The sequence below is a fragment of the Balaenoptera physalus genome (assembly GCF_965194825.1).
Source record: "Balaenoptera physalus genome assembly, chromosome: 10".
NCBI classification, from domain to species: Eukaryota; Metazoa; Chordata; class Mammalia; order Artiodactyla; family Balaenopteridae; genus Balaenoptera; species Balaenoptera physalus.
Window position 1 is genome coordinate 39,995,867 of NC_138889.1, and position 18,631 is coordinate 40,014,497.

Consider the following 18,631-nt stretch of genomic DNA (forward strand, 5'->3'; position numbering starts at 1 on the left):
CACAAGCTTGTGAGCTTTATGAACATGAGAGTTTTGCCATATTTATCTCCAAATCATAGTGCCTGGTGTAATGGTTTTGCACATTGGCCTGATCATTGGATGAATAAATGGATGGTTGGATAAAAAGGAAGAATTAACCTTGAGTGTATTCATGAGTACTGGGGAAGCCTGTCCAGAGGGAATGTGGATGGTAATAATACTTAGCCCTATTCTTACCACTAGAGCTTGCAATTTATCAGTATTTGGAGGTAAGATTGAATAGGCAAAGTAGGACTGGTTGGCAGTGGAAGTTTTAAGAAATAATAGAGTTAATAAAATTTCTGAAATTGGTTTTTAACACGCCCATTTTTCAAACACACTGTGCTTTTGTATCTTGTAGTGCTTCCACTTCTCATTCAGAGAATTCAGTGCATACAAAATCAGCTTCTGTTGTATCATCGGATTCCATATCAACTTCTGCAGAGAACTTTTCTCCTGATTTGAGGGTACGTATACTGTTTCTAAGTTCTAGTGAAGTATTTTCTGTTAGCTGTTTGTGGCCACACTATCAATATAACCTTTAACTAATTAAGAAGGAGACACTGATGGAAGTCTCAAAGACCTGAGTCTTTATGTAATATCCCAGAACAGGCCATTCTTATTTATTTGTAAAAGAAAAATGTGTAATTCATCTCTGGGTTTGATATCTTTAAGATAATTAATGAATTTTGTTGTGATATAAAAGATTTTCATGAATATTCCCATAATGCTTTACTCCCAATAATAGCTAATATTTTTTGAGTACTTACCATGTGCCAAGTATTGTTCTAAGTGCTCTAATGAAATATCTCTTGTAATACTTTTAGCAATTCTGTGAGGTAGAAATTATTACTACCATTCTACAGATGACAGTAACTCAGAGAGAGATTAAATAACATGTCCAGGGTCTCATAGCTAATACATTTAATTGTCAGTATTGCAGCTCATGTAGTCCAGTTCTGGAGCTAAGTCACTTAAATACTGTGCTGTAGTTGCTACATACCTCATTATAGTATGTAGGTATTCCTCTATTTATTAAAGGTCTTGTTGCTATGAAATTAACCATATCAGTGATATCCTGTAGCACTTTGTACATTTTTGGATTCATCTGCTTTTCTACTGCTGATTGTCTATGAATGATGGGGAAAATGAATTTCATATGTGGTGATAACCTTTAAACCTTACCTCAAAATCTTTTTATTCTGATGAAGTGACTGCCTTCTCAGTGGCTATACTTTCACAATTTTAACTAAAACGTTGTTTTCATTAATGAAGTCATTTGCTGTTGAGAATATATTGAGACTATATCTTTTTCATGTATTTCATTTTCAAAACCAGAATCCAACAAATGTAAGAAGACAGGTTAGAAGTGTGTGTAAAGGCTTCTGCATATTTGCCATTATCTCCTGTGAAATGTCATAAAATACTAAATTGTGTATAGCAGGACTTTAAACATTGCTACAAATGATAAACATTTATCTTTATAATCTGAATATATGTTGTGCTGGTTAAAAAGGCCTCATAATATCATTAGCTCTTATCTTGAAGCATAGCATACATTTAGGGCAGGTTTTATCATTAATAATAGTGGATATAAGTCCACTGTTGCCTTTCATTAATATATTACTATTTAAAAATACATATTTGATATATGTATTTAACCTTGGTTTAGTCATTACATTAATAAAAATACATTAAAGGCCTCTAGGCCTTTTGATAATTTTGAAATTTTTTGGCCTACTTCTGGTCAGATTTTATTAGTTAAATACATCATTGTTTTTAACTTCTTGTGACTGATAAAGAACTCATTAGGAATGGGAGAAATGTTGCTTTTATTTCTAGCCTGTGCTTATATTATTAATATTATATTTTACCTGCTGTTTCTTGCCTAAAATATGTTAAACTATGTGTGTATTCTTGTGAGGGTTAGCTTAGTTAAACTACTTAACTAGGCATGGATGTGAATTGAAGTACATTGTAGGATGCTGAAAGGAGGCCTCCACTGTCAGCTTCTCTGTGTGCAGACCCCCTTTATTTCCTCAGGATGTCATGTATACTGTAATAAGAGTGACTGGCTTGCACTGGGACAAAATAAGGGTCATAATGTTAATCTGCAGACTAAATATTATAACTTATTTCTTACTTTTATTAGGTAAAATTTTAATTTTAGAACAGGTTTAGATTTACAGAAAAAATGCAGAGATACTACAGAGTTCCCAGATACTTGACATCCAGTTTCCCCTATTATTAATATCTTACATTAGTATGGTACGTTTGTCAAAATTAATGAACCAATGTTGATACATTATTATTAACTAAAATCAATGCTTTATTCACATATCCTTAGTTTTTACCTAATGTCCTTCTTTTTGTTCCATGGTCCATCCAGGATACCACATTGCATTTAGTAGTCATGTCTCCTTAGGCACGGCACCTCTTGGCTGTGACAGGTTTTCAGACTTTCTTTGTTTTTCATGACCCTGTTAGTTTCGAAGAGCACTGGTCAGATACTTTGTAGAATGTCTGATGTTTTACCCATTATTAGACTGGGATTATGTCTTTTGGGGAAGAAGACCACAGAGGTGAGGAGCCATTTTCATCACATCATATCAAAGGTACATACTATCAACATGATTTGTCACTGTTGATGTTAACGTTAATCCCTTGGTTGAGGTAGTGTTAGGTTCTTTCACTATAAGATACTCTTTTTTCCCCTTCTTATCCTTATACTGTACTCTTTGAAAGGAAGTAACTATGCACAGTCCCTGCTTAAGGAGCCCAGACTCTACCTTGTTAGAGTGGAACACCTTTTATTTCTTTTGCATGAGAGATTTGTCTCTTCTCCTTCATTTATTGATTTATGCAATCATTTATTTATATCAGTATAGACTTATGGATATTTATTTTATATATTACAGTCCAGTACTACTTTGTTGCTCAAATTGTTCCAGCTCCAGATTGGGATTTCTTTCAGTCAGATCTTGTGTCCCTTTGACATACTCCCATCATTATGGTGTTTTGCTGTTGTTGTTGATTTTCTTGTTTGTTGTTTGTTTATTAGCTCTTCCTTACTTTCTGTCACTGCAAGATACTCCAAGCTCATCTTGATACTTCCTGCCCCCGTCCTAGAATCATCATCCATTTCTCAGGGAGCCAGATTTCTTTTATTGGAGAATGGTATGAGAAACCAAGGTCTGGGCACTACGTGCTCCCTCCCTTCCTTCCTTCCTCTCTCCTTCCCTCCCTTCCCAAAAAAAGGTAACAAAGTACTTTTATTCTCCTTCTGAAGCAAAAGATCATTTGCATACATCCTATTTGGAGATAATGAGTCTGGTGATCATATATGTTAAGTTTGTCTGGAGTAGTCTTATTTTATGCTGTTGTCTCTTCAGGTTTTACATTAGACACAAAAATGTCCTGAATTACTGACTCTCTTAGCACTAGGATACTAAGGGAATCTGTTAAATTTATACATCAGGTCCGTGACTTAAGGAATTGTCCCCATTAGTGCCTTGTCAATTCAGCATCTTTCACAACTTCTTGGGGCCCTCAGATAATTTTTAATAGACAAATGAAGAGACAATTGTTAAATGTTAAATTAAGGAGAAGATGGTTTTGGGCAACCAAAGGTTAACCATACTTTCCACGGTAGAGTGCCTGAAAGGACAGAGAAAAAAGGAAACTAATATGTTTAGGCTGACTGTTTTCCTGTTTCCTCATTTTAAAAGATATCCTTGATTATTAGATACAATCTTTACCTGAATCACAGTCTTTTTTTCAGTTGTGGAAGGGAAATGAATGAGTAACATTTAATATCATTTAAAAAACGCAGCCTGATTTCAACTGTATGTGTAGGGTGGAGGAAGAACATACTTCTAAGAATTGAAAAAAATGTAGTGTGCTACCTGGATAAATATTTATACATGCTTATCTCATTTAACTTTCACAACAATCCTGTGAGACAGATATCACTACCCCGTTTGACAGGGAGCAACCTGATATTCGGAAGAGCTGAATTAAATCATGTGCTTAAAGGCACACAGCTAGGTGTTGCCCTTTTATTGATATTTGGTCTCAGATCGGTCATATTCCTGTACAGCATATTATCCAGAGAGACTATTCTCCCAGGATTTTGTTGCTAAGTTTTTTCAAATGTGAAGTGCGATTTTCTTAATTAAAAGGAATAACTTTAACACATTTTTGAGGTAGAAATAGCAGTTTTCAATATTCCTTAATAAGTGAGAATTGCTTTTCTAATTAATCATAAAAGATGGTTTTTCTAATAATATCTGATCTCTCCCCCTTCTCAATTTTGTTAGTTATGATATTTTGCTTTTATTATGTATACCTTTAGTGGCTATAAAATGGTAGTGTTCTAGTAAATTATAGGCGCAACTAACTGCAAACAGCTATGTTGTTCTTTGACCGTGGGTTGGCTCTATTTATGAGATGAGGGGCTTGGTATGGTAGTTTGAACATCATTTCACAGATGATTTGAAGTTGGTTAACCTCTAGGCTTTGAGTTCTCCACATAGCCTCACTGTTTATCTCTGCTCTGAGCCTCAACATTTTAGAAGCTCTGTTAGTAACAACTTTTAAATAGAAGTGTAAAGAACACAATGCATTGAAAAGCTAATCCTGCTTCATTAAATATATTAAATCGAATTGTATAGGTTTTCTGCTGTAGGCACCATGAAGTGACACTTTCCTGAAAGGATAGTGTTGTAGTGGAGTAACAGCTGTGAAAGTTTCTGTTATGAATTTCTTAGTCAAGCAAGATTCTTTGCTCCTACATCAGTAAAGCAGAATGGAAAATCACTGGGGGTAGTGGACTATTCTAGATATCTTGAACTTATATTTACTCAGGTGGAATTCTATTTGTGGTACTTTTTCACCCTGTGAGCCTTGTTTGTTGTGGAAAAAGTCATGTACAGATTTAATCCAGTAGATGTATTTCTAAAAAGTTGAGCACAAACTTAGGTTTGATAAATTGAATCCTCGGTGACATTAGTGTTTTCTCTTTGCTTCATTTATTCTTCACTTGGTAGTGCAGCCTATTGAATTTCATTTAAAAACTTAAAATCCTTTCGTATAGAATTTTTAATAAATTATTTTAAAATAAATTTGCAATTTTTAAAATCAGACTTTCTTTAATAAGAACATATTTTTAAAGTTTGACAGTGGAATTAAGAACCTAGGGAACTTGTGTTTGGTTGATTTATTTGCTCACTGAAGACTAAAATCCCATGAAATACAGGATTTTAAAATTCAAATGCACAACTCTATTTATAAATAGTATAAATTTTAATTAGTATAGTATTTATACTATTTAATAGTATAAATAGTAATTAGTATAGCATTGGGCTTTAAGCGAAGTATGTTCCTTAAATGGTGGTGATTAAAAGATAAGTTAAAAGTCAGGCTACGCAGTATCCCCTTTCCTTTGTTGATGCTTGTGATATGGTGCTTATACTGATGTTTGTCTACAATTCAAAATCAAATATTAAAATGAAATTGTATTCTGTGTTTTTTATCTCTATTTTAGAAGGCCTATTTGATCTCAGAATATATATATATATATATATATATGTATTTATATAGTTTATATATACATAAATATATATGAGATAAAAGTTACAATATTTTGGGTTTTGTTCTTAACCATCTGCCCTTGAAATATTTAATGGGCTTAAATCAAGCAAGTGTGATTATCCTTTCAAAATTTGTGTTATATTGTTCATATTTCTTTATGAACCAGAGGTCAGAGATAATAGGATTATTTCTTATCTAGAGTGTGTACATGAATGTAATATTGACATATTCTGTAAGTATGCAAATCTAGTTGGAATGAGTTAAGGCTCATAGAGCAGATGTTAGGTAAACAGAGAACAGTGTCTATTATACATAATTATTTCAATAGCCAGAGCAAAAACTGATTGAAGTTAGCACTTATTACGATTAATACCACCACCCCGCATACCAACATCAACTCTTGAGAGCCTAGGAATTGAAAAGAACATCTTAGTGAAATAAAGGATACCCACCAAAACTCCACAATAAGCCTCATACTTAATGGGAAGATGTTAGAAGCATTTCCTTTAAACTTAGAAACATGATGATGATTTCTATCACCACTTTTATTCAACATTATGCTAGAAGTCCTAGCCAGTAAAATAGGAAAAGAATAAATAATATAAGAAATGAAAGGAAGAAACAAAACTTTTATTATTTATAAATGATTGTATATACAGAAGACTTAAGAAAAATCTATATGTACACTACCAGCACTGGTGCTGGATACAAGATAATTAAAAAAAAATCATGCTTCTGTACCTTAGCAAAAATGTTTAGACAGTGTGATTTAAAAGATATTCTAGTCACAAGAGCAACAAAATTACAAAGTCTAATAAAAGATATGTAACAACCTCATGGAGAAAGTTATAAAACTTTATTAAAGAGCCTAAAACTAACTCAAATATGTAAGTAGACACAAAAGCCTGGGAATGTCAAATATTTTCAGTATGTCTGTTAACTCTATATCATTGCAAACCAGATTCAAGTTTATCCTGAAGAACTTGGCAAGCTGATCCTAAAATTTATATGAAAAGGTAAAAAGGTCAAGATTACTTACGAAGAAAAATGAAGAGGGGGGATTCATTTAGTCAAATATAAAGCTAAAGTAATTAGAACAGAAATAGATGAATGAGACATGGCAAAGTTCAAGAACAGACTGATATTTATAGGAACTGTGTATTCATCTCGGAGAAGTGGGAAGAAAACTATTTGGTAATCAGCACTAGGTTCGCCATATTGGGGGAAAAAAAGTTGGGTTCCTAATTCACACATACACAAAAATTGAATTCGTTAAACTAAGCACTTAAACTTGAAAATCAAAATTTTAAAAATTTAAAAGAAAATACAGTATCTTTATGACTTCTGTCAGGAGGGAATTTTAAAATAATACCCAAAAATATTAACCATAAAAGAAAAGATTAAAAGAAAAGATATAAAAAAACAAATTTTAAAAGTTTCATTTATAAAAAATAAAAACAAAGTTTTATTGTGCTAGAAGGGTAAAGACCTTTTCCTGTTTATCTGATTACTGTTCATCTGACCTCTCTCAAATTAAGCTCTACAAAGGCAGGAGCCTTGGTTATTTCCCTAGTGCATAGAATAGTGCCTGAATCAATGTGACTTAAAAGCTATTTCACACTTGTGGCCAGTTGCAAACTAAAGCTCCTTGGGACACTGGGAATATTTGTCCTCTCATTTGCTGTATTTAATTGGTGGAAAAGTTTGAGGAGCACTCCTCATTGACTGAAACTTGAAACCACCTGTCAGCTACATCTGGGAAACTAAAGAAGGAAATTCTGTGTTTCATTCATAGTTCCCGATAAAATCTATGCATTTATTCACTAACTCACTGCACTCTCTTGAAATTTCCTGAGTGTTCCGGGGAAAAAGTATCCAGTAAGACATGGCCTCTGCCAGCATGAAGCTTAGACTCATGTAGTGGAAAAGGAGGTAAGCAAATCCATGATTATTATATGATAGGTACTATGACAAAGGTATACCTTGGGAGCAGAAAGGGCAGAGCATTCTAAAGCAGTTTACATTATAAGTAAATAAAGTACTACTACATTTAAACATACTTAAAGAAAAAACTTGGAGGGCATTTACAAAAACAAGAATTTAAAGAAAAATAAACTTTCTGGAAAGAAAAAGAGAATATACTATAAGATATATACAGATAAGATATATCTGTTGTCCTGTCTTGTATCCTTAGAGCTCCATATTTGGAATGTGGGAAGGTACCCAGGAAAAGTGTTTTGACTAAATCAGTTGCAGAGAATGAGAAATACGAAGTTACTTTCTCTTTTAACAGAATGTCATATATTTTGAAAAATGCTCATTTCCCCTTTACTTTCCATTGTTAACAGTCCCCTAGTTCTTACGTCTGATAGGCTTGTCTTTGTCTGATGCAGCTAATGCACTACCATAAGGCTAATCTTCCTCTGACATCACTTTCATATGTGATACCCTGTTTAAAAATTCTTCAAGGGGATCCCCGTTTCTTACAGTAGTGAGTGCAGACTTCTAAGCCTTGCGTTCAGGGTTCTTTGTGATTGATCCCATCACAACTATCACACTGTATCTCCAACTGTCCCCAAGTGTAATCCCACCCTGATAGATAGGGATTCTTCTTTTAGTCCCTTACACAATATGTGCTCATTCTCACTTCCATTCATGATCACTCACTCACGCGTCTGGAATGTACTTCTGCTCTTCAGTGAAACAAATCATGGTCAGCCCGTTTATCATAGATTCAGTCCCATCTCTGACCCTTCTAGCTCATTATGATCTTTTTTTTTCTGATGGGAGATATTTAGATAAAAATCAGAGAGAGAACAATGTTGAAAAAACTTTGAAGTTATATGAGGAAAATTTGGAAGAGAGACAGTCACTAATTCACTTCCTTCATCACACTTGAAAATATTCACAGTTGTCTCATTTCCATGCTTAATAGAGAAATGACTTCAGACCACACCTTCATGATTTCCATTTTACTGAAACTTTTCTCTCCAAAATTACCTGACTCATATTTGTAAAATTTTGTATCTTTTATAATAACCTTGAGAGTTTTTTTTATTATAAAAGTAGTACAGTGTACTAATTTGTGGGAAATAGAAATAGGATTAAGGAAAAAATAAAAATCACCAGTGCCTCTACTACTCTCACCATTACTCTTAGTATTTGGTACACAAAACATCTTCCTTAAAAGTTTTACGTAGAACTTCTACAGTTATAAGATTGGGTATCAGTAAAAGCTCTTCAGCTCTACTCACCACAAGTTCATGATGTCAGCAGTTGGCTAAGCTATAGTAAGTAGGGTCTTAGATGCTATACTGTTGTATAGCATGTTTATTGGGTTTGTAATTATTTTGATGTGATTTGCAGATTATATTGCAGATATTATTAACCCCTTTAAGGGTTAAAAGAATAAAAGCTCTGAATGTGTTAAGAGTTTTAGTAAAAGGAGCCAAATAATTATAATAGAAACATATATAGAGATTATTAAAAAATTAGAATGTATGGAAAAACTGACAAACATAAAAGTATATTTAACATAGTCATGATGCAACAGGAATAATAGTGACTATATTCAGTTGATAGTAAGGAGATAAGGAAAAGTGTTTGTGCCTGAAGTATATTTAATTAGGTGGAACACTTATTAAAATGATCCTGATTCTGGAGTAGAGACTGTTTCACACTTCAAAGCTAAGCATAGTAAAAGTGCTGCTGATATCACTTCTTTTACAAGACAGAGAGGGTTCCACATAATTATCTTTATATATGCAGAAAAGGCATTTAATAAAGAGTATTTGACCAAATTTAACCTGTTTCAGGTTTTTAGAACTTTTAATTAGAAGTGAATAGGTAAATACTTATTAAGCACTGTGCCTAATATTAAAACATTAGAAGTAGTCCCATGAAAGAACAAGACAAGGTACCTACTATCATGCCTGTGTTACTTAGCATTCTTTATAAGTACTGTCTGATGCAATTAGATTAGAGAAATATAGTCTGCCCCCTGAATCCACAGGTTCCTTATCAGCAGATTCAACTAACTGCGGATTGAAAATATTTGGGGAGAAAACTAACAGAATTTCCAAAAAACAGAACTTGAATTTGCCACTCACCAGCAACTATTTACATAGCACTTACATTTTATTAGTTTTTTTCAGTAATCTAGAATTGATTTAAAGTATGTGGGAGAATGTGCGTAAGTTATATGCAAATACTACGCCATTTTATAAAAGGGCCTTGAGAATCCTCAGATTTTGGTATCCAGTGGGGGTCCTGGAACCAATCCCTTGTGGATACCAAGGGACGACTGTACATGGGAGGCATATTACTGAAAAGGAGCATGCTTTTTACCTGGAAGTTAAGAAAATCAAATGAAAATTTTTAGAAACAAAAGACTAATCAGGTGACTGGTTACAAAAAGAAGCTTGGGGGTCATCTGTCCTAACAAACAAGTAAAAAGCCAAAAAGTTGAAATTCAGCTCTTCTTAGATCCATCAGAGAATTGAGATCACAGGACAAATGGCTGTCTCCCAAATTGGAGAGACAGGCAGAGCAGAAACCCGTCAGCAGAAACTGTCTCTGGAACCAGTAAGGGGCAGGACAACTTAAACTGTAATTGATGAATTGCTGGCGGGTCAGCGTGGACAAGTCTGAGAGTTAAATGCTCAAGGGGGTCCCAGTCTTAGGGGGGCCTTCATAGTTTTGTGAGTTTTACCTATAGGAGCCCTACCAGGTTCTCACAGTGAAGACTGAGAAAAATCTCTTTTGCTTCTGGCAGAGGGAGGGGAAAAGCAGCTATTTTGAAAATGTCGAGAACATTCTGTTCTTCTTAACAAGGCCTGCCCTCAAAAGAAACTATTTTACTAGCCCAGCCTACGGGCTTTGTGAGAGCCTAACTGACCTGGGGGAAGGGAAATACCCAATTCCAGCCTCCTCTAACCTTCCCCATGGGAGAAGAGAAATACAGACTTCAGCACCCTCTAGCCAACCTGTCCTGTGTCTGGGGGTGGGAGGGGCGGGGGGACAAAGAAGCACTTGTAAACATCACAGTGCCGGGGCACAAGCTCATTAAAAGACAGAGGACTATGGGATTCAGTCATAGGACTATAGAACATTTCCCCTCCCACCTCCTCACCTCACTACGACATCATTAGGGGCCTGTTTATCTCAGCTCTTTTTACCTGGTGCATCATGTCCAACTTTCAGCAAAACATTACAAGGCATACTAAAAGCCAAAATTGATATGTAAGGATCAACAGCTTTCTATGATAAAAATACTTATAAATATCAGGAAGGGAAAGGTCCTATTTATAATAACAATTAAAAATATAAAATATCCAGGAATAAACTTAAGATACAGGAAGAAACTATATGAAGAAACTTTAAAACTCTGCTGAGTAATGTAAAAGAATACTTAAATAAATGGAAAGTCATACCTTGTTTTTTGATAGAAAGGCTCAATATTGTTCAGATTTTAATTCTTGCTTATTCTGTAAATAATATGGTTAAGACTTGACAAGCTGATTCTCACATTTGTAATGACAAAAGTCTGGAAACAATAGAAATGTTTTTTGGTTAGGGGGATGGTTAAATAAATTATGTGTTTACAATTGAATACTATGTGGTATTTGGAAAGAAGAAATGGATCTTCATTTATGGATATGAAAATATGTTCAAGATAGGTTAAAAAATTCAGGAGAGAAGAGTGTGTTTAAGTTTCCATTTGCTGGGAATTGTTGGGGGAGGGCTAGAAGAAGCCGCGGATACATAAACAGGTGGTATTAATTAGAGGCAGGTGGAATGAAAACAAGGAGATATGTTTGGAGGCTGTTTGTACAATTCCAAGTAAAAATTGATAAAGGGCATACACTAGGGTAATGACAATGCAGAGTAAAGGACAGGTTTGAAGAAATATTTATGTGGACGTAATGTGTTTAAGCTGCCTGAGTATTGAAGATTGGGGGAGAGAGGAGTCAAAGATGATGACTCCAGGTTTCAAACCTGGTGACAATTTATGGCTTCACTTCTTTTCTATCAGACTGCCCCTCCTTTGTGTACTTGCTGTTCCTCTCTCCTCAGCTAAACAAGGTGACCCTAATATGTCCTTCATCCCTTGCTCACTCCCAAACTCCCTACTCCTGTCTTCCTTATGCTCTTTCTTTCTCATAACTTCAGCTATCGTCACTTTATGGATGACTCCCATATCTTTACCTCTGGTTGTGATCTCTTTCTCAGCCTCTGATCCATCATATCACTTGCTTGCTATACAGTTACAGTAGGATGCTATTATGTCATGGTCATAGTCTTAGTTCAGTCATACATCTGTTCAAGTTCAGCTGCTGTTGTGAGGTATATGTCACCTTGGAAAAGTTGCTTAACTTCTATAAGGGTCAATTACCCCATTTAGAAATGGGAATAAAAACACTACTTCTCTTTCAGGGTATTATGAGTAGTAAATGAATAATGATCTTCTAAAAGCAGTGCATTAACCAGGTCAGGTCATGATGATATCTTCTGTGTATGAGGTAAAATGAAAGTAATGAGATAATATTTTATCTATCTACTTCTGTTTTGTTTTTGGCAGAAATTGATATAAGCCATCCTTTACTGGGAAGAAGTGTTCTTTATCACAGGATTATATCATTCTAACTTCTTGGTTTTAAAAGTCTCCTTTCTTGGGGGCTTCCCTGGTGGCGCAGTGGTTGGGAGTCTGCCTGTCGATGCAGGGGACACGGGTTTGAGCCCTCGTCTGGGAGGATCCCGCGTGCCGCGGAGCGGCTGGGCCCGTGAGCCACAATTGCTGAGCCTGCGCGCCTGGAGCTTGTGCTCCGCAACGGGGGAGGCCGCGGCCGTGGGGGGCCCGCGCGCCGCGGTGAGGAGTGGTCCCCACTTGCCGCAGGTGGGGAGGGCCCTTGCGCAGAGGCGAGGACCCAACACAGCCATAAATAAAAAATAAGTAAAAGTCTCCTTTCTTTTATGAAATGATATTGGTCATAGATGGTAGTTTGTGTTGTTTTTTTTTAATTTTTAAAATTTATTTATTTTTGGCTGTGTTGGGTCTTTGTTGCTGCGCGCGGGCTTTCTCTAGTTGCGGTGTGCGGGCTTCTCATTATGGTGGCTTCTCTTGTTGCGGAGCACGGGCTCTAGGTGCACGGGCTTCAGTAGTTGTGGCACGTGGGCTCAGTAGTTGTGGCTCACGGGCTCTAGAGCGCAGGCTCAGTAGTTGTGGCGCGCAGGCTTAGTTGCTCTGCGGCCTGTGGGAACTTCCCGGACCAGGGCTCGAACCCGTGTCCCCTGCATTGGCAGGCAGATTCTTAACCACTGTGCCACCAGGGAAGTCCCAATGGTAGTTGTTTTTGTGGTTATTTTAATGTTCTAAGTTATTTTTAAAAAAAAAGTTGCAGCCCTATGTTATTCCCCTCCTCAACCTCCACAGTTTCTCCTATTTACATATTAGTGTGGTGCATTTGTTATAATTGATGAACCAATATTGACACATAATAATACTAATTAAAATCCATAGTTTACATTAGGGTTCAGTCTTTGTGTGGTACATTCTATGGGTTTTGACAAATGTATAATGACATGTTTCCACCATTACTGTATCATACAAAGTAGTTTCACTACCCTAAAAGCACTCTTTACTCCACCTATTTGTCCCTCCCCCTTCTCCCTGAACCCCTGACTACCACTGATCTTTTTACTGTCTCCATAGTTTTGCTTTTCCAGAATGTCATATAGTTGGAATCATCTAATACATAGCCGGATTGGCTTCTTTTACTGAGCAGTATGCCTTTGAGATTCCTCCATATCTTTTTGTGGCTTGATAGCTCATTTCTTCTTATCACTAAATAATACTCCTTTGTATTGATGTACCACAGTTTGTTTATCCATTCACTTACTGAAGGACTTTTCTGTTGCTTCCGAGTTTTGGCAGTTATGAACACCTTGCATTTTAAGATTTAAACTTGAAAATTTTTCTTGATATTAGGTGTGTTCATTCCTAGGGCTGCTGTAACAGAATACACAAACTGGGTGGCTTAAAGCAACAAAAATTTATTCTCTCACAGTTCTGGAGTATGTAATAAGAAATATATATATATATATTGGTCTTCATCCTTAAATCTTGGTCAGAGCTCCGAAAACTTTTGTCATTTTCTAAGTGACAAGTGAACACTTTTGAGGTTCTGGGAGAGTAATATGCCCAGACAGGGCATGGAAATTCCACACAGCCTCATACCCCATTCCTTGCCCTATGTAGGTCTTCCATCTGGTTGTTTCTGAGTTCTGTCCTTCATAATAAACTGGTGAATGTAAGTAAGGTGTTTCCCTGAGTTTTGTGAACCATTTTAGCAAATTATTGAACCCAAGGAGGGGTTGTGGGAACACCTGATTTATGAACGATTGGTCAGAAGTACAATTGGCAACCTGGGACTTGAGATTGGTGCTTGAAGTAGGGGGCAGTCTTGTGGGACTAAGCCCTTACAATGTGAAGTCTGCACTAACTACGGGCGATAGTGTAGTAACTGAGTTATAGGACACCCCATTGGTATCCGCTGAGAATTGGAGAATTACTTGGTGTGGAAAAAACCACACATCTGGTGTCAGAAGTGTTGAGAGTAGAGGATAGAAAAACAGTGATTTTTCTTTCTTTCTCATAATCTAAAATCAAGATGTTGAGAGGGTTGGTTACTTCTGAGGGTTCAGAGGAAGAATCTGTTCGATACCTCTTTTCTAGCTGCTGGGGAGGACCAACGATCCTTGGTGTTCCTCGGCTTGTAGATCCATCACTCCAATCTCTGCCTCCATCTTCACATGGCATTATCCCGGTATTTCTGTGTCTTCTAGGGATGTCTTCTTATGTAGACGACAGTCATATTGGACTAGGGGTCCACCCTATCCAGTATATCCTCATTTAACTAATTACATCGGCAGTGACCCTGTTTCCAAATAAGGTCGTGTTCCAAGGTGCTGTCAGTTAGTACCTCAGCCTATGTTTATTGAGGGGCACAGTGCAACCCATAGCATGAAGTGATGCTTTCCAGACTGTTCCTCTGTAGATACTCGCCCTTTTTTTGTCGTTGTTCAATCATTGATGGTGATGTAATATTATCCATATCTTACTAATTGTGGTTTCAGCTGAAAACCAGTGTCCTTGGCAGTGTTATAGAAAGAACGGGCTTCCTTGTGCTTGAATTTGGATGTGCTTTCAAATATGTAACCAGTAAGATCCATCCCAGACACCAGTCTGTGCCTCTTCAGATTTTTGTTTGTATGATTCATTTGCGTACTTTGTGGTTTGTCAGTGAAGTATAGAAATAGAATAAAGTGAAATTGATGTAAAATAATTTTCTTTAATAGAATTATCCAATGGAGAGTAAGTTCATTATTTTTTTCTTCACAGTTCTAGTACATAAAGAAGCTGTGAGAGATAGTGTATAACTTCTACAGACTCATTTTTCCCTTTCAGGTGATTATAATTTAGTGTTTTGCAGATTTCAGAAAAATTCTTTCCTCTCTTTCTGTCATCTGACATTCCATGTGAAAACTGACCCATAAACTTGCCAACTTCCAGATCATCATTGTAGACAAGATTTCTGAATTTCCTTTATAGTAATTTCCTGATCAGAGAGAAGGAGAGAAAGGGAGGTAGGTTAGAGTCGCATGGAAAGTTACTGAGCACTTTGAAAATAGTTTGATAAAGAGGGCATGGAAGAAAATGGGGGGATAAAAACATGGTTGGGAGAGAGCAAAACTGAATTATGTTTTAGGAATAAAAAATTATACATTTCAATCTGTGTGTTTTTTTCCACCAGTAAGATTTTAATGTGATCAGTACACTTTTCTTGATAGTTAAGAAAAGGATTAAATATTGTATTAAGTGCTAGTATAGAGCAGGTTTTATATAATCTTATCTATTGATATAGCCAGAGCTCTTGAGGCAGGCCAGCATCTAATACATCTGATAGGAAACAGAATGGATAGCCACTTAGTAACATGACTTTGGTCCAGTATGAGAAAGTGTTTTATGTATTCCAGGGGGTTTCTTCTGGGGGGAATTTCTCTCTTCCTCTCATATCTGAGGGTTATATAACTTTTTCTCTGCTGAAGACAGTTCCATGTGAATGCTGACAAACCTAATGAATCAGTCTGGCTTTGCTGTCTTAGTTTCTCTACTCTCATTTTAGGAAGGTAGGACCCTGGTGTTTTTGAGTTGACCTCTTGTTTTGACCTTAACTCCTTTCTTTGTTTAATCTGCATTTCTTTTTTCATTACTGACATATCTGAAATGCAGTTCTCTTCAAGTAAAAAGCATCCTGTATTACTCAGTAATTGCTTGTATTTTTTTGTAAACCTAGGGTCAAATTTGATCACTTCTTCCAACAAGCTATTTCATATGCATCTTTATTTCTCCTACCACAGACTAATCCAGGATTCTGATATTTCTGTCCTAGATTATTATCCTTTCATCTTTATCATATACAGTTTTGTGCACCTTTATGACCATGCCGTTTACCTCTATCAGAGACCTGCAGTGGTTTTCCTTAACATGACTGGTCAAGTTTAAAATCCTTACTCTCCCCACTCCCCCCATATTTTATTTTATTTTATTTATTTTTTTTAACATCTTTATTGGAGTATAATTGCTTTACAATGGTGTGTTAGTTTCTGCTTTATAACAAAGTGAATCAGGTATACATATACATATGTTCCCAAATCTCTTCCCTCTTGCGTCTCCCTCCCTCCCACCCTCCCTATCCCACCCTCCCTATCCCACCCCTCTAGGTGGTCACAAAGCACCGAGCTGATCTCCCTGTGCTATGTGGCTGCTTCCCACTAGCTATCTATTTTACGTTTGGTAGTGTATATATGTCCATGCCACTCTCTCACTTTGTCACAGCTTACCCTTCCCCCTCCCCATATCCTCAAGTCCATTCTCTAGTAGGTCTGTGTCTTTATTCCCGTCTTGCCCCTAGGTTCTTCATGACCTTTTTTTCCCTTAGATTCCATATATATGTGTTAACATACAGTATTTCTTTTTTTCTTTCTGACTTACTTCACTCTGTATGACAGACTCTAGGTCCATCCACCTCACTACAAATAACTCAATTTCGTTCCATTGTATATATGTGCCACATCTTCTTTATCCATTCATCTGTTGATGGACACTTAGGTTGCTTCCATGTCCTGGCTATTGTAAATAGAGCTGCAACCCCCATATTTTATTATAAAAATTTCCAGACACACTATTGAGTTGTATCAGTTCTCTGTATATTCAATATTAACCCCTTATCAGATATATGATTTGCAAATATTTTCTCCCATTTGGTAGGTTGTCTTTTTTTGTTGTTGATGGTTTCCTTTGTTGTGCAGAAGCTTTTTAGTTCGATATAGTCCCACTTGTTTATTTTTGCTTTTTTTGCCTTTGCTTTTGGTGTCAAATCCAAAATATCATTGCCAAGACTGATGTCAAGGAGCTTATCCTTTATATTTTCTTCTAGGATTTTATGCTTTCAGGTCTTACATTCAAGTCTTTAATTCCTTTTGAGTTGATTCTTGTGTATGGTCTAAGATAGGAGTCTATTTTCACTCTTTTGCATTTGGCTGTCCAGTTTTCCCAGCACTATTTGTTAAAGAGACTGTCCTTTCCCCATTGTATATTCTTGGCAGTTTTGTTGTAAATTAATTGACTGTAGATGAGTGGTTTTATTTCTGTGCTCTCTATTCTGGTCCATTGATCTATGTGTATTTTTTTATGCCAATACCACACTGTTTGACTACTATAGCTTTGTAATATAGTTTGAAATCAGGAAGTATGCCTCCAGCTGTGTTCTTTCTCAAGATTTCTTTGGCTATTCAAGATCTTTTGTGGTTTCATACAAATTTTAGGATTTTTTTTTGTATTTCTGTTGAAAAATGCCAGTGGAAATTTGATAGGGATTGCTTTGAACTTTTTATGTTTTTAGTGTTAAAATTTACCTCTTTTTGTATTGTGTATTCATGAAGAAATTATACTGGCTCTAGTTATTTTTAATAGTCTTTTCCTTTAAACTATATAATGTTTAAAGTTAAGTGGTTAACACACCATCCTATTACAGAATTAGAATTTTCTGAACCTCACTGTATATTTACCTTTATCAGTGAATTGTATATTTTCATGTTACTATTAGTGTTTTTTCATTTCAGCTTGAAGAATTCCTTTCAGCATTTTTTGTAAAGTAGATCTAGTGGTGATGATTTTATATGGCTGATCTAGCTTTTATTCATCTGGGAATGTCTTCATTTCTGAAGGATACCTTTGTTGGATAGAGTATTCTTAGCTGGCAATTTTTTCCTTTCAGCACTTTGAATATATCATTCATTCCACTCTCTCCTGGCCTGAAAGGTTTCTGCTCAGAAATCTGCTGATAGCCTAGTGGGGGTTCCTTTGTAGTTTACCATCTTTATCTTACTGCTCTTAGGATTTTCTCTTTGTCTTTGATTTTTGACAGTTTGAGTATAATGTGTCTTGGAGAAAATAATTTTGAATTGAAACAGTGGGGGATCTATTAGCTTTATGAACTTGGATGTCCAACCTTCTCCCCAGGTTTGGGAAGTTTTCAGCCATTATTTTTTTTAATAAGCTTTATTCCCCCTTTCTTTTCTCTTCTCCTTCTGGAACTCCAATGATTCTGCTATTGATTCTTTTGATAGTGTTCCATAGATCATGTAGGCCCTCTTTATTCTTTTTCATTCTTTCTTCTTTGTTCTCCTCTGACTGGGTTATTTCAAAGTTCCTATCCTCTAACTCATGGATTCTATTTTCTGACTCTTCTGTTCTGCTGTTGATGCTTTCTCTTGCATTCTTCATTTCATTCATTGAATTCTTCAGCTCCAGAATTCATGTTTGGTTCTTTTAATGATTTCTATCTCTGTTTATTTCTCATTTTGATCATGTATTGTTTTCCAGATTTTGTTAAATTGTCTCTTTATTTTCTTGTAGATCATTGAGTTTCCTCAAGATGGCTATTTCGAATTCTTTACT

General features: G+C 35.9%; 1 protein-coding gene across 13 annotated transcripts in view; it reads left to right on the top strand.

Annotated features, from left to right (window-relative positions):
- MTMR2 (myotubularin related protein 2) overlaps window positions 1–18,631 on the top strand; it is a 108,021-nt gene that overhangs the window by 37,531 nt on the left and 51,859 nt on the right. For 12 of the 13 annotated variants that reach the window (XR_014250102.1, XR_014250103.1, XM_082409929.1 and 9 more), the window contains one exon: window positions 380–485. Coding sequence is in view for 2 of the 13 variants with exons in the window: in XM_082409929.1 (XP_082266055.1) it covers window positions 380–485 (106 nt within the window). In the remaining 11 variants the exon portion in view is untranslated. Of the gene's footprint in view, window positions 1–379; window positions 486–7,405; window positions 7,543–18,631 lie in introns of those variants that run through there. The other variant, XM_082409936.1, reaches the window with a different exon arrangement.